We start from the raw sequence: 16,221 nt of genomic DNA on the forward strand, positions 1-16,221 counted from the left end.
GGTAAAGCTGCACAGTTCAATATTAATGTCAATAGGCTGACTGGGGAGGTGATGTCACAGTCCCCCGATAAGAGCTACAACGCTAATATTTGCATCAACTCTTCACAGTTGTGTCCTGTGGGTGTTACCGAGTAGACTGAAACCCCATTTCATTGCTTCATATTCCAACCTTGTTTAAAATGATCAAGACTTAATATGGCATGATTCCACCAATTGTAACCTTCTGCATCACTTTCAAAGAGGTACTTTTATTTTGAAGGTGAACTGCAAATTCCACTATTGTGGCTAATCCTTATTGTGGCGAGCTTCACAACACATCACCCGGTCAGGAATTTTTTGCTAATATCGTCCGATTCCGATATGTTCACTGATATATCGTGCATCCCTAATATAAACTCATTAAAAAAAGAAACATCCCTTTTTCAGGCCCCTGTCTTTCAAAGATAATTAGTCGAATTTCAAATAATAACTTAACTTAACTTCATTGTAAAGGGTTTAAACACTTTCCCATGCTTGTTCAATGAACCATAAACAATTAATGAACATGCACCTGTGGAATGGTCATTAAGACGCTTGCAGACGGTAGGCAATTAAGGTCACAGTTATGAAAACTTAGTAGAAAGGCCTCTTCAGTGTCCTGACTCTGAAAAACACCAAAAGAAAGATGCCCAGTGTCCCTGCTCATCTGCGTGAACGTGCCTTAGACATGCTGCAAGGAGGCATAAGGACTGCAGACGTGGCCAGGGCAATAAATTGCGTTGTCCGTACTGTGAGACGCCTAAGACAGCGCTACAGGGAGACAAGACAGACAGCTGATTGTCTTCGCAGTGGCAGACCACGTGTAACAATACCTGCACAGGATCAGTACATCCGAACATCACACCTGACAGGTACAGGATGGCAACAACAACTGCCCGAGTTACACCAGGAACGCACAATCCCTCCATCAGTGCTCCGACTGTCCGCAATAGGCTGAGAGAGGCTGGGCTGAGGACTTGTAGGCTTGTTGTGCCTATGGGCACGAACCCACCGTCGCTGGACCAGACAGGACTGGCAAAAAGTGCTCACCGGGGGTGATGGTCGGATTTGCATTTATCGTCGAAGGAATGAGCGTTACACCGAGGGCTGTACTCTGGAGCGGGATCAATTTGGAGGTGGAGGATCCGTCATGGTCTGGGGCGGTGTGTCGCTGCATCATTGGACTGAGCTTGTTGTCATTGCAGGCGATCTCAACGCTATGCGTTACAGGGAAGACATCCTCCTCCCTAATGTGGTATACCCTTCCTGCAGGCTCATCCTGACAAGACCCTCCAGCAAGACCCTCCAGCACCCCCCCCCCCCCCCAGAAATGTCCGGGAACATGCAGGTGCCTTGGTGGAAGAGTGGGGTAACATCTCACAGCAAGAAGTGGCAAATCTGGTGCAGTCCATGAGGAGGAGATTGACCATGCAGCACCCAGATGCACAATGCACTTCTCTCTCCAGAATGCACTCTCTCCTGCCAATTTATGCACATTCATTGTTTCTTAACTGCATTGTGTGAATTGTTTGCGTTTGTTAGTCTATATCAATTCCCTATTACATACTGTATTTGACATCATTCCACTAATTCCGCTCTAGTCATTACTATGAGCCCATTCTCCCAAATTAGGTTGCCACCAACCTGTGAACTTTACTACCCCCCTCTCTTTCTCCCCACATCGCTCTCTCTGTTCTGTGGATTCTAGTGGTGTGATATGTGCACATCCATAATATCACTTCTCTACATTTCTACCCTGCAGGTATCCTGGAGACGATTTGGGATAAGCACAGTGTTACGGCTGCCACCCCCCCTCCCTCTCCCACCTCAGGAGAAAGCGGTGAGAATGTGGGCTATAAATCAGGGGGCACATTTCATTCCAGAAAGTTGTTCACACCCTTTACGGATCTGATTAGATTGTATAGGTTATGCTACTGCTTTCACCCACCCAGTCATCTTAGATCTACAAGGGGGAGTGAACAATGGGGGAGGAGAGGAGACAACTGTGCTAAGTGTGTTTGTGAAGGTTGTATGACAATGTGTGTCTATTTGAGAGGGGGAGCGGGACTGGGAGAAATTATGTTAACCCGGCCTCTCATTTGTCCTCGTCCCCCCTCCCTTTAAGCAGAGTTGCTGGGCAGTCTATTGCAGGGCACCCATTACTCCAAGCTGCTATCCCAGCCCATCCCAGCACTGGATGATGACAGTCAACAGTTGTGCTCCCTAGCTCTGGAGTGTTTGGCCCATCTATTCAGCTGGATCCCCCTTTCTACCAGCATCACCCCTTCCCTCCTCGCCTCTATCTTCCACTTTGCCCGTTTTGGCTGTGACCTGCGGGTCAAGCCCAAGACTCCCCCTTCCATCTACTCGTCGTGCTCGTCCAATGGCGAGCATGCTCCCCCTGCCAATGGCGGAGGTCGGCCCGGGCATCAGATGGGCGGCAGCGGGCAGGTGGACAGGTCGCGGCTGGGAGTGCTGGCCATGACGTGCATCAACGAGCTGGTGTCCAAGAACTGTGTGCCCCTGGACTTTGAGGAGTACCTACTGAGGATGTTTCAGCAGACCTTCTTCCTGCTACAGAGGCTGACGAGGGAGAACAACGCGCACACCGTCAAGAGCCGGCTGCAGGAGCTGGACGAGAGGTAGGCCCACACATGGAATTAAATAGAACACATACAGTACACAATGCCTTCAGAAAGTATTCACACCTTTCTACTTTTTCCACATTTTGTTGTTACAAGGTAGGATTAAAATGGATTTTTTTTTCAATGATCAACACTAAATACACTGTCAAAGTGGAAGAAAAATTTGAACATTTGGATTTAAAAAATATATATATATTTGAGAAATGTATGTATGTGTGTGTATATGTATGTATACAGTGTATGTATTTTTTAAAAGTATTTAACCCCCTGAGTCAATACATGTTAGAATCACATTTGGCAGTGATTACAGTTGAGTCTTTCTGGGTAAGTCTCTAAGAGCTTTCCACACCTGAATTGTGCAACATTTCCCCATTTATTATTTTCAACATTCTTCAAGCTCTGTCAAATTGGTTGTTAATCATTGCTGGACAACCATTTTCTGTTCTTGCCAAAGATTTTCAAGCAGATTAAAAGTCAAAACTGTAACTTGGCCACTCGGGAACATTCACTTTCTTCTTGGTAAACAACTCCAGTGTAGATTTGGCCTTGTGTTTTAGGTTATTCTGAAAGGTGAATTAATCTTCCAGTGTCTGGTGGAAAGCAGACAAACAGGGTTTCCTCTCGTGTGCTTAGCTCCATTCCATTTCATTTTATCCTGAAAAACTCCCCAGTCCTTAACAATTACAAGCATACCCATAACATGATGCAGCCACCACTATGCTTGAAAATATGGAGAGTGGTAGGTACTCAGGACAAAATGTTAATTGCTTTGCCACATTTTTTTTAGTGTTACTTAAGAGGTTAAGTGCCTTGTGGCAAACAGGATGCCTGTTTTGAAATATTTGTATTCTATACAGGCTTCCTTAATTTCACTCTGTCAATTAGGTTAGTATTGCGGAGTAATGTAGCTCCAATGTTGTTGATCCATCCTCAGCTTTCTATCACAGTCATTAAACTCTAACTGTTTTAAACTCGCCATTGGCCTCATGGTGAAACCCCTGAACAATTTCCTTCCTTTCTGGCAACTGAGTTAAGAAGGACTCCGTTATCTTTTGTAGTGACTGGGTGTATTGATTAGGGCAGACCCCATTTTTAGTCAACTGGTCGATTGTTTGTTCGATATGCTTTTGGTCGACAGAGATTACTTTAGTCGAGCAGAACGCAATGTTTTTTTCTTTCTTTCATGGTGAACAGGACACCTGTCTGATTCGTTGTGGAGGCCACGGGGATGGCATCTAAGACACGTGATATTGAAATTGTATATGGTTGCCTCATGTAACCGCAATATGTTAGATAAAGCAATTTCACAGATTTGGCTATTTTTAATCTATGCTATGCTGTAATAAAAGCTTTAGCGGTTTTTTTCCGTTAGAACAAACTGGTATTACTTATTTATTTAGCGTTTACACTGTTCCAAATAGGCAGAAAAATTATAGTGTAATCTAACAGCACCTGTTTGTCACACATAATATGCACGCAGCTCTCACTCCTGTACCTTAATTTTTCTTGCTCTCCTTGTTGTTATTATTACAATTATTATTATGATCGTCATTATAATAATAAGTAATGTCGTTATCATTAGCAGGCTACTCTTTAGCCTTGTATAACCACAATCGAGCTGTTGGCCTAAGAGGGAGTCCTGTTTAGTCTTAATACCGTAACTTACTTAGGCCAATATTTCAATATATATGTTACTGTATCAATCAATTCATTCGTTCATGCCATCACACAGAATACGGGACATTCATGTTTTGAAAAGCAATCAAGCATTTTAGTTTTAAAATTAAATAACTAAGGGAGCTTTCAATAAATGGCCAAAACAATAAATAAACCACAATTCATGAATGCATGTTACTCTTTTTGTCTGCTGTATCAAAGGCTTTATATATTTTTTTTTGTTGGCACAGACTCTCTGGTACACTTATTTAGTGTTTGCAATGTTCCAAATGGTCCGAATTTAAAAAAATATTGTAATCTAACAGCAACTGTTTGGCACACATTAATACTCACGCAACACTTGCTCCTATGCCCTCCTTTTTCTTGATCTTCAGTAGGTTCCACAACTAAGTCATGTCTTCCACAGATCAATCAAATGTATTTTATATAGCCCTTCGTACATCAGCTGATATCTCAAAGTGCTGTACAGAAACCCAGCCTAAAACCCCAAACAGCAAGCAATGCAGGTGAAGAAGCACGATCTGACTTCCCCTTTCCCCCCTGAGCAACCAGTAAACATTTGCCCGTTTCAATTGTATTTTTCACGTCCTCCGCATCCAATTTGCTGTCGACATTACTGTGTATGGAGTTAGTTATTTATTGATGTAATTTATCGCATGCGATGCACGTAAAGAGAGCGAGGGTTACGGGAATCAGGAATGTTTTTCCTAAACAAGAGTTTTCAGTAACAGAACTTTTCAGTCAGAAATAAGAAACTTTGTTGCAACTTCAGTACGGACAGTGCAATAAACACTTGCTGTATTTGGGGAGTTTTTCCCATTCTTCTCTGCAGATCCTCTCAAGCTCTGTCAGGTTGGATGGGGAGCATTACTGCACAGCTTTTTTCAGGTCTCCAGAGATATTATATTGTTTTCAAGTCTGCGCTCTGGCTGGGCCACTCAAGGACATTCAGAGACTTGTCCCGAAGCCACTCCTGCGTTGTCTTGGCTGTGTGCTTAGGGTCATTGTCCTGTTGGAAGATGAACCTTTGCCCCAGTCTGAGCTCTTGAGCAGGTTTTCATCAAGGATCTCTGTACTTTGCTCTGTTCATCTTTCCTTCGATCCTGACTAGTCTCCCAGTCCCTGCCGCTGAAAAACATCCCCACAGAATGATGCTGCACCACCATGCTTCACCGTAGGGATGTTGCTAGATGTCTTCCAGATGTGACGCTTGGCATTCAGGCCACATAGTTCAACCTTGGTTTCATCATACCAGAGAATCTTGTTTCTCATGGTCTGAAAGTTCTCTAGGTGCCTGTTGACAGCCCACTTGGAGTTTGCCATGTGCCATTTACTGAGGAGTGGCTTCTGTCTGACCACTCTTACCATAAAGGCCTGATTGGTGGAGTGCTGCAGCGATTGTTGTCCTTCTGGAAGGTTCTCCCATCTCCACAGAGGAACTCTGGAGCGCTGTCAGAGTGACCATCGGGTTCAAAACCACTGTGTTCGTGGAGACCTTGAATGCTGCAGCCGTTTTTTGGTACCCTTCCCCAGATTTTTGCCTCGACACAGTCCTGTCTCGGAGCTCTACACAGACAATTCTTTTGACCTCATGACTTGGTTTTTGCTCTGACATGCACTGTCAACTGTGGGACCTTTTATATAGACAGGTGCACCGTTACAAATCATGTCCAATCAATTGAATTTACCAATCAAGTTGTAGAAACATCTCAAGGATGATCAATGGAAACAGGATGCACCAGCTCAATTTCGAGTGTCATAGCAACAGGTCTGAATACTTATGTAAAAAAAAAAGTTTTTTCTGTTATTTTATAAATTAGCTAAATGTTCTTAACCTTGTTTTCGCGTTGTCATTATGGGGTGTGTAGATTTGACGAGGAAATAAAATAATTTAATCAATTTTACAATAAGGCTGTAAATTAACTAAATGTGGGAAAAGTCAGGTGGTCTGAATACTTTGACGATGGCCAAATTGCAATATTCAATCAATTTTTTACATATTAAATAGCAGCCTACACCAAATGGCATTGCTTTTAGGGGTGGAGTCGATTATTCTGATTTGGAGAAGTACTTTAATTACATCATACTTACACTTAAAAAAAAATCTAAAAATAGAAATATAAACACACCATGTAAAGTATTAGTCACATTTTTCATGAGCTGAAATAAAAGATCTCAGAAATGTTCCATACTCACAAAAAGCTTATTTCTCTCAAATTTTGTGCACAAATTTGTTTAAATCCATGTTAATGGGCATTTTAGCCTTTTTTCAAGATAATCTATCAAAAATGGCAGTACATCCAACCGGCCTCACAAACGCGGACCACGTGTAACCACGCCAGCCCAGGACCTCCACATCAAGCTTTTTCACCTGCGGGATCATCGGAGTAATAAAGCCCTTTTGTGGGGAAAAACCCATTCTAATTTGCTAGGCTTGGCTCCCCATTTGGTGGGCCTGGCTCCCAAGTGGGTACGCCTATGGCCTCCCAGGCCCACCCATGGCTTTGCCCCTGCCCAGTCATGTGAAATCCATAGATTAGGGCCTAATAAATGTATTTCAATTGAATTATTTTCTTTATAAGAACTGTAACTCAGCATAATCTTTCAAATTGATTCATGTTGTGTTTTATACTTTGTTTCAGTATAATAACATAACTCACTGCTTAAATATAACATCAGTGTCGTTTTCACAAAATATTCTGTTTCTCTGTTGGCATAGTGTTTTGACGGCGACATCAGGTGTGTATCATGGAGACAGAAAAAAAAAATGTGATGCTTTTTCCACGTGTCTCTATAGTCTTTTAAATAGTTTGTTAGACAAAAGTTAATATTTTGAGGAAATAAGTGTAATCTATATTGAAGTGAGCCTTTTTGTGCTGCTAACACATCTTCTGGTGCATCAAATACTTTGTCAGATACTTCCTTGATGCCATTAAGTGCATTGGATTGCCTGGATTGTCAGCACAGGTAGACTTTTTAGAAGGGGCTGGGGAAGGCTTTGACAGAGGCTTTGAGAGGAGTGGTCAGTGCTTGACTTGGATATAAAGAGTACCGGCACCTATTTCAGTCCACTTCAAGTCTGCTATTTCTGTTCAGTGCAGAATTTGAATACCTCAGCCCCTAGAATCAAATCAAGTAGCTGGCCAATGCATTCACGATTTGGTTATTGGTTCAGAAATTTAGCCAGAGACCTCAATATAAAGTAGAGCCTGACCAATATGGGGCCAGGTAGCCTAGTTAAGAGGGTTGGGCCAGTAACCGAAATGTTGCTGGTTCGAATCCTCGAGGCAACTATGTGAACAATCTCTGGCCTTGAGCCGGCCATTAAGTCACTCTGCAAAAGAGCGTCTGCTAAATGAGTAAAATGTTTTTTTTTTTAAATACACAAATTCCGATATGTCTGCCGACAAGTCTTCCAGCCATGGATCAGTTTTCTGCACATATTGTGGTCCTGAGGAAATACAGCCCCACAAAGATGGAATCGGCATTCAAATTCTATCATTTGAAAAATAAACTTGATTAAACTAAAGCGGCTAGACGGGATCTTGGAAACTACATTGGTAAAAAAAAAAATAATGTAAACCTTACGTTTTGAACTTGATGTGTCAGTGTATGGCTCATTCCATGCATAATATACTATCTGCAGTCCTTTCCAATTCCCAGGGGAGAAAGTCACAGAATCCTTACAAGATCTGCACACTCGTTCCGGTCATGTAGGCCTAGTAAACGCATGCTCTGAAGCAAGAGGGTTAAGAATGCAACAGAGATAAAGGATACACTTTCTTTACCTTAATTTATGGATATTTAAATATGTTAATGTAAATATCTCTAAAGTACCTGTTTTTAGATTTAGTACATGTTAAGTGTTAAACAATATACTCTACAAGTACATTTTTTTTTTATGAACATTTTGAGCATGTTTTATTTAGAGCAGGTGATCCAATCCAAAGTGTTTTAGAAAAATGTACACATGTCTGAGGGACAAAAAGGCATTCTAGTCATGGAATGACCCACATCTGACGTTGTACACAAAACTACTATCTGAAATTATACAAAACCTTTTTCTCCATCCATTGTAAAGGCAGGTATCATCTGTAAAAGCCCAAAACAGGCCAATATCAGTCAACCAATATATCAGTTTGACTAATGCAAAGATATATGTGGCACTCTCTCCCTCTGTCTGCAGTTATGTAGAGAAGTTCACTGACTTTCTGCGCCTGTTCGTCAGCGTGCACCTTCGGCGGATCGAGTCCAACGCTCAGTTTCCTGTGGTGGAGTTTTTAGCCCTACTTTTCAAGTACACTTTCAATCAGGTAGCACATCCTTTCAGCCATTTTGTTTACTTTCTACATTTGCCTTTACGCTGCTCACAGGGGCTGCTGACACTAAAATATCCTATGGAAGTATGCGCGTACTACAGTATCGTATGCCGCAGTTGGGGAAAGATTAGAGAAAAAGAACTCTGCAGCAGGCCAAGATGGCTTCCATAATAATATTACCTAGAGTTTGACTGTTGAGGAATCAGAAACCTCTGTCATGTACTGTAGAGAAAATAACTGTTCTTCTGCTCTATCGTTCTAGCCCACCCACGAAGGCTATTTTGCCTGTTTGGACATCTGGAGTATCTTCTTGGATTATTTAACCACTAAAATCAAAAGTAGGCTGGCTGACCGAGACGGTGTGCTGAACAGGTACAACTGAATGGATGTAATGTCACTTTCAGTGTTGCTCTGGTTCTACTTGTATATAAAGCAAAGGAATTTGAATGTACTATCAATAATGCCTTCTGATGCGTGAAACATTTATGGATCAGTGTCTGTAATGCAAGGTTCTTCAACTTTGATCTTGGAGAGCTACTGGTTGTGCAGACTTCTCCCAGCACGTCACTTGATCAACACACCTGATTCAAGTAATCAACTAACCATAGCATCCAGTCTGGGATATTATTAGCGGAGTCTGTCTTACTGAAGGGCTTAAACGAAAGCCTGCACACCCAGTAACCCTTGAGGGCCAGAGTTGCTTTAATGTTTTAATATGGTTCTGTCTTTAGTTACTAGCCTCTTGTATGATGCTGCTTCTTCTATTGGCTGCTAATCTGGCCTCTTGTGCGGTCCTACAGGTATAAGGACGCTTTAGTGCTGCTATTAAGAGAGGTTCTCAACCGAATCCAGTTCCGATATAACCAAGCCCAGTTAGAGGAGCTGGATGATGAGACCCTGGATGATGATGTAAGACGCTTTACTTCTCGCACTGTTTTCGTCAGTTGTGCTGAGAATTAAATTTGTCTGCGCCTTTATTGCCTAGTGTGTTAAAGGAACATTTGGATGTCCCCATTATCACATATATTACAACCGTGTATACACATACAGACTGCTTGTTTTTCCTCAACCTGTATCAATAGTTAAACTCTTTGTGCTTACCATAGCAACAGACTGAATGGCAACGGTACTTGCGGCAGAGTCTGGAGGTTGTTGTCAAGGTGATGGAGCTGCTGCCGTCCCATGCCTTCGCCACGTTGGTGAGTGTTCTCCTTGTTTGTTTTTTATTCCTGGAAAATCCCACAAAAGGTCAACACACTGAAATGCGCCTAATTTAATAAAATGTGGATGATTTTAAAGGTGGTATTATGCACATATAATGTGCAGGCCTTTTTTGTCTGGTTCATGTATCACCTTTCACCCTGCAATAGTTTAATGTGATGTGCTTATGACAACATGATGTTGTCTTCAAGACAAAACGCCTGACAAACATTGATTTTGGAGTTAACTATTTCTTAGACTCCTGAACCATTTCTCTCTCTCTCAGTTCCCTGTCCTTCAAGAGGACTTGGATGTGTACCTGGGTTTGCAACAGTTCATCGTCACTTCAGGAACAAGTGAGTGAACATTTTCGCATGAGACAACATTTTATTCATCATATGCACAGAATACAGAGAGGTGTTAACGGTCCAATGAAATGCTTACTTGTGAGCTCTCGGCAGTAAAGTGAAAAAAAATACATATACAGTTGAAGTCTGAAGTTTACATACTTAGGTTGGCGTCATTAACTCGTTTTTCAACCACTCCACAAATTTCTTGTTAACAAACTATAGTTTTTGCAAGTCGGTTAGGACATCTAACTTGTGCAAGTAATTTTTCCAAAAATTGTTTACAGACAGATTATTTCACTTATAATTCACTCTATCACAATTCCAGTGGGTCAGAAGTTTACATGCACTAAGTTGACTGTGCCTTTAAACAGCTTGGAAAATTCCAGAAATTGATGTCATAGCTTTAGAAGCTTCTGATAGGCTAATTGACATCATTTGAGTCAATTGGAGGTGTACCTGTGGATGTATTTCAAGGCCTACCCTCAAACTCAGTGCCTCTTTGCTTGACATCATGGGAAAAATCAAAAGAAATTAGCCAAGACGTCAGAATAAAATTGTAGTCCTCCACAAGTCTGGTTCATCCTTGGGAGCAATTTCCAAATGCCTGAAGGTACCACGTTCATCTGTACAAACAATAGTACCCAAGTATAAACACCATGGAACCACGCAGCTGTCATACCGCTCAGGAAGGAGACGCGTTCTGTCTCCTGGAGATGAACGTACTGAGAAAAGTGTAAATCAATCCCAGAACAACAGCAAAAGACCTTGTGAAGATGCTGGAGGAAACGGGTACAAAGGTATCTATACTTTAAAAGGAGTCCTCGACATAACCTGAAAGGCCGCTCAGCAAGGAAGGAGCCACTGCTCCAATCCGCCATAAAAAGACAGACTACGGTTTGGAACTGCACATGGGGACAAAGATTGTACTTTTTAGAGAAATGTCCTCTGGTCTGATGAAACAAAAATAGAACTGTTAGGCCATAATGACCATCATTGGTGGAAAAGGGGGGAGGCTTGCAAGCCGAAGAAAACCATCCCAACTGTGAAGCACGGGGGTGGTAGCATCATATTGTGGGTGTGCTTTGCTGCAGGAGGGGCTGGTGCACTTCACAAAATAGATGGCATCATGAGGATGGAAAATTGTGAAAATATTGAAGCAACATCTCCAGACATCAGTGAGGAAGTTAAAGCTTGGTCGCAAATGGGTCTTCCCAATGGACATTGACCCCAACCATACTTCAAAAGTTGTGGCAAAATGGCTTAAGGACAACAAAGTCAAGGTAGTGGAGTGGCCATCACAAAGCCCTGAGCCCAATCCAATAGAACATTTGTGGGCAAAACTGAAAAAGCACGTGTGAGCAAGGAGGCCTACAAACCTGACTCAGTTACACCAGCTCTGTCAGGAGGAATGGGCCAAAATTCACCCAACTTATTGTGGGAAGCTTGTTGAAGGCTACCTGAAACGTTTGACCCAAGGTAAACCATTTTAAAGCAATGCTACCAAATACAAATTCCGTGTATGTAAACTTCTGACCCACTGGAAATGTGATGAAAGAAATAAAAGCCAAAATAAATAATTCACTCTACTATTATTCTGACATTTCACATTCTTATAATAGTGGTGATCTTAACTGACCTAAGACGGAACTTTTACTAGGATTACATGTCAGGAATTGTGAAAAACTTAGTTTAAATGTATTTGGCTAATGTGTTTGTAAACTTCCGACTTCAACTGTGTGTGTGTGTGTGTATATATGTGTGTGTGTGTGTGTGTGTGGTATTTTTATTTTTTAGGCCTTTTAGCCCAGAGATGTTTTACTTTTTTTGTCACTCAAATATCACATTAATACACATTAGAAATGGCAAAGTGTATAGAATTGCAGAAAATAAGCTTTAAAGGTGCAAAATTCTCTCCACTAACAAGAGGGGTGTGAACAGTTTGTGTCATGAACAGTGCTTGTACCCATAAAAATAGGCGTGTGTGTGCAGGGGGGAGCACAGGATGTAACCCAATGCTGGCAGGGCATTTTTAGCCCACTACATTCGTTTTTACTATACAGTCCTCTCTAAATCGTATGTAGTACATTTAGTAGTAATACACAGTATGTTAGATCCATCGAGGAACTTTAAACTGCAGACCGTCTCCTCTGCAGCCCCGTCGATGTGGGTGGAGGTGTCTGGTACAGTGCGTAGTGAAAGTCTACACGCCCCTTTCAGTCTTCATGTTGCTGCCTTAATAATTAAATACACATGATCTACACAACCAACTCCACATTTGAAAAGTGAGAGTACATTACAGAAATGTTACTAATTAATAATATAATAAAAAACAAAGAGTTAAATGAGAAGTTTGCTTTTTTTTACAACCAAATCATTTTTTTAATGTAATTGGTATATTATAGAAGGGTGCAGACTTTTTTGAGATTTCCCTTGTTTTTGAGAAACTTCCCCAACCAGTGAATCAATTCCTCATCCAGTGCAGTATGGGGGGCTCAAAGGCTTTTTCCCCCCTCTGCATTGTTGGGAAGGGCCTGTAAGCATTTCACTGTTTCACCTGTTTACGAGCATGCAATGTTTGTTTTTTTTTTTACATTTGAATTGACTTCCTCATCCTCGTATACAACACGGATGAGGAAGTGATTCGCTGGTTGGAGAATGTTTCTCAAAAAGAAGTGTCTAGACCCAGGTGTTCCAAAAAAACATACAAAATGCTCTAAAAACACCCAACTACATCCTTTTATAAATGGAAACGTTCTGAGTATATACTGTGCAGGTCTTTAGATGTTGTACACATGATATTGTTTCATTCTGAACTTGACTCGGACTGTTTTCCCAATCCAGCTGTTCCATTTCTCTGCTGCTAAAATGGACGGAGAGGTGTCACAACTAAATGCAATATAACGTTGCGGATAAAGTTTGGAATGCAACAATTTCATGTATACAACATGTAAAGTCCTGCTTAACTATACTGAGGGCTTTTTTAGTTTCTAAAATGACATATTTGGGTGTTTTTGGAGCCTTTGAGCTCCAAACTGCACAATGAGGATGAAGTGGTTCACTGGTTGCTCAAAAAGAAGTGAAATTGCAACAAAGTTTCTGGACCATTCTATAACATGCCATTTACATGACAAATTTAGATTTGGTTATAAAAAAATGCTAAATGATCCTTTAATACTTGGTGGAAGTACCTTTGGCAGCCATTAAAGCTGTGAATAATTTTGAATAAGATTCTACCAACTTTGTACAACATACTGTATATCCATTGTTTTTGTCAAAATTGATTAAGCACAGTAAATTTGGTTGGTAATCATTGATAGACAGCAATATTTTAAAGCAGATTTAGTTGCGGGTGGAGACTTGACTAATCAGGAACATTCAACACCTCCTGGAAAGTCATGCTGATGTGACTGTGTTATTGCCCTGCTGAAAAATACAACTTTATCCCAGGGTTAGGTTTTCAGTAGCCTAGTTGCGAACCAGGCTTCTCTAAAACGGGAAGCCGGAGGAAATTCCATGACAAAAAATATTCTAAAGAGGGGTCGGAACCCAATGTAAATCAGTGACGCTTCGCAACACGTCAAACCAATCAAATTCCTTGCTTGGGCGGAGATCCAAAGGTGCTGAACAGACTTGTGCCATAGGAGCAACAGTTCGTGAGGAACAAAAATGTCAACAAAACCAGCACTGGTGACAAAACATTTTAGAAGGTTTGCAGCATGCTGGTTTTCACAGGATTTCTGTTATTTCAAGATTGCAAGAAGGGAGAAATGGTCTAATATGCTGGTCAATATTTAAAATTTTAGGGTGAAGGCTCTTCATAACCAAGTTTTTGCTCACCTGCTGTACATTGGTGGTCAGCTTGAAACATGTTGTGATTACAGATTTCATTAACAACAGGGGAGGGAGGGGGGGGGGGTTGCATAGGGGGTGTATCTATTCAGCAGCCTGATGGTCTGAGGGTAGAAACTATTGGCCAGTCTTCCAGTTTTTGCCATGATGCTCCTGCACTGCCCACGTCTGAGTGATTGAAGTGTTGAGAACAGGGCATGGTTGGAGTCCCTGATGATCTTCTTGGCCTTCCTGCGACACCTGGTGTCCTTTAGGGCAGGCAGTGTGCATCATCCACAATGATGATGCATCAATGCTGCAGACATTTTTGGTACCCTTCGCCAGTGTGCTTCGACACAATCCTGTCTCAGAGCTCCACGGACAATTGCTTCGACCTCATGGATTGTTTTTGCTCTGACATGCACTGCCCCCGTCTGAGTTATTTGAAGTGTTGTACACTTATATACACAGGTGGCTATTTTTTACCTTTTTATTTAACTAGGCAAGTCAGTTAAGAACAAATTCTTATTTTCGACGATGGCCTACCGGGAACAGTGGCCTTGTACAGGGGCAGAACAACAGATTTTTTTTTTTTTACCTTGTCAGCTCGGGGTTTTGATCCAGCAATCTTTTGGTTACTGGCCCAATGCTCTAACCACTAGGGTACCTGCCGCCCCGTTTACCTTTCCAAATAATGTCCAATCAATTGAATTTACCACAAGTTGTAGAAATATCTCAAGGATGATCAATGAAAACAGGATGCATCTGAGCTCAATTTCGAGTCTCATCGCAGTGTCTGAATACTTTATGTAAATAGATTATTATTTTTTTTATTTTTTTTATTTGCCCAAAAAAATCTACGAACCTGTTGTCACTTTTTCATTATGGGGTATTGTGCGTAGGCTGATGAGGGAACTGCACTTGAAGAAACTTTCAAAGTTCTTGATGTGTCCCGTATTGACTGACCTTCATGTCTTAAAGTAATGATGGACTGTTGTTTCTCTTTGCTTATTTGTGTTGTTCTTGCCATAATATGTACTTGTTCTTTTACCAAATAGGGCTATCTCCGCTACACCTCACCTACCTTGTCACAACACAACTGATTGGCTCAAACGCATTTAGAAGGAAAGAAATTCTACTATTGAACTTTTAACAAGGCACACCTGTTAATTGAAATGCATTCCAGGTGACTACCCCATTAAGCTGGTTGAGAGAATGCCAAGCGTGTGCAAAGCTGTCAAGGCAAAAGGGTGGTTACTTTGGAGAATCTAATTTTTGTATTTGTTTCTACAATGAAGAAAATAGTAAAAAGAAAAACCCTTGAATGAGTAGGTGTCCATACTTTTGACTTGTACTGTATCTCATATACTGAGAGTGGGAAAAAAACGGATTATTGATCTTACAAATAAACAAAAAGGAAATGTTCATTTGAGAATACAACACACATTAAAACCAAACCCATTCCCCTCTTCATTGCAGAATTGTGATTAATCAACATTGACACTAGTTTATTTTGTTATTAATAGTTTAACAATTAACATTTTTAAATACTTCAAAGAATCAAAACACTTAATCACTGCAAGATGTACAAATAAGCTAACTCCTATGTAAAGATTAGAGATCTTAAGTCTTAACAACAGTAGATAATTGAGTTGTAACAAGTGGGCTATTATTACTAAATCATTATTTCAAGTAAACAAAATTAACTCGATACCAGTGGTGGCCAACCTTGCCCCACTGATCCCTGATCTACTGGGTGAGCACACCCACTATTCCAGTACAGCAATAGCACACTTGAGGTTTAAGTTGAATCAGGTTTTAATTGCTGGGCTGAAACAGAACCTTCCACACCCAGCAGACCTCCATCCAGCAGGGTTGGCCTGCTGGTTAGGTTTACATTGTGTGATGTTTAACTGTGTTTTTGTGTACCTTTGCTAAAGTATGTAGGCCAATAGATACAGTGCCTTCCGAGAATATTCACACCCCTTGACTTTTTCCACATTTTGTTTCACATCCTGAATTTAAAATGGATTAAATTGAGATTTTGTGTCACTGGCCCACACACACAATACCCCATAATGTCAAAGTGGAATTGTTTTTAGAAAATGTTATAAATTGATTACAAATTAAAAGCTGAAATGTCTTGAGTCTCAGTATTCAACCTCTTTATTATGACAAGCCCAA

The 16,221-nt window shown here is 41.1% G+C and overlaps 1 protein-coding gene across 1 annotated transcript in view; it reads left to right on the top strand.

Moving 5' to 3' along the window:
* xpo6 (exportin 6) overlaps positions 1 to 16,221 on the top strand; it is a 62,934-nt gene that overhangs the window by 21,700 nt on the left and 25,013 nt on the right. Inside the window, exons 6-12 of the mRNA XM_021624327.3 lie at positions 1,781 to 1,858; positions 2,147 to 2,660; positions 8,527 to 8,653; positions 8,922 to 9,031; positions 9,460 to 9,568; positions 9,766 to 9,858; positions 10,146 to 10,215. Coding sequence (XP_021480002.1) covers positions 1,781 to 1,858; positions 2,147 to 2,660; positions 8,527 to 8,653; positions 8,922 to 9,031; positions 9,460 to 9,568; positions 9,766 to 9,858; positions 10,146 to 10,215 — 1,101 coding nt within the window. The remainder of the gene's footprint in view (positions 1 to 1,780; positions 1,859 to 2,146; positions 2,661 to 8,526; positions 8,654 to 8,921; positions 9,032 to 9,459; positions 9,569 to 9,765; positions 9,859 to 10,145; positions 10,216 to 16,221) is intronic.

Source organism: Oncorhynchus mykiss, chromosome 12, assembly GCF_057628025.1.
Source record: "Oncorhynchus mykiss isolate SJ-2025 chromosome 12, ASM5762802v1, whole genome shotgun sequence".
Classification (NCBI taxonomy): Eukaryota; Metazoa; Chordata; class Actinopteri; order Salmoniformes; family Salmonidae; genus Oncorhynchus; species Oncorhynchus mykiss.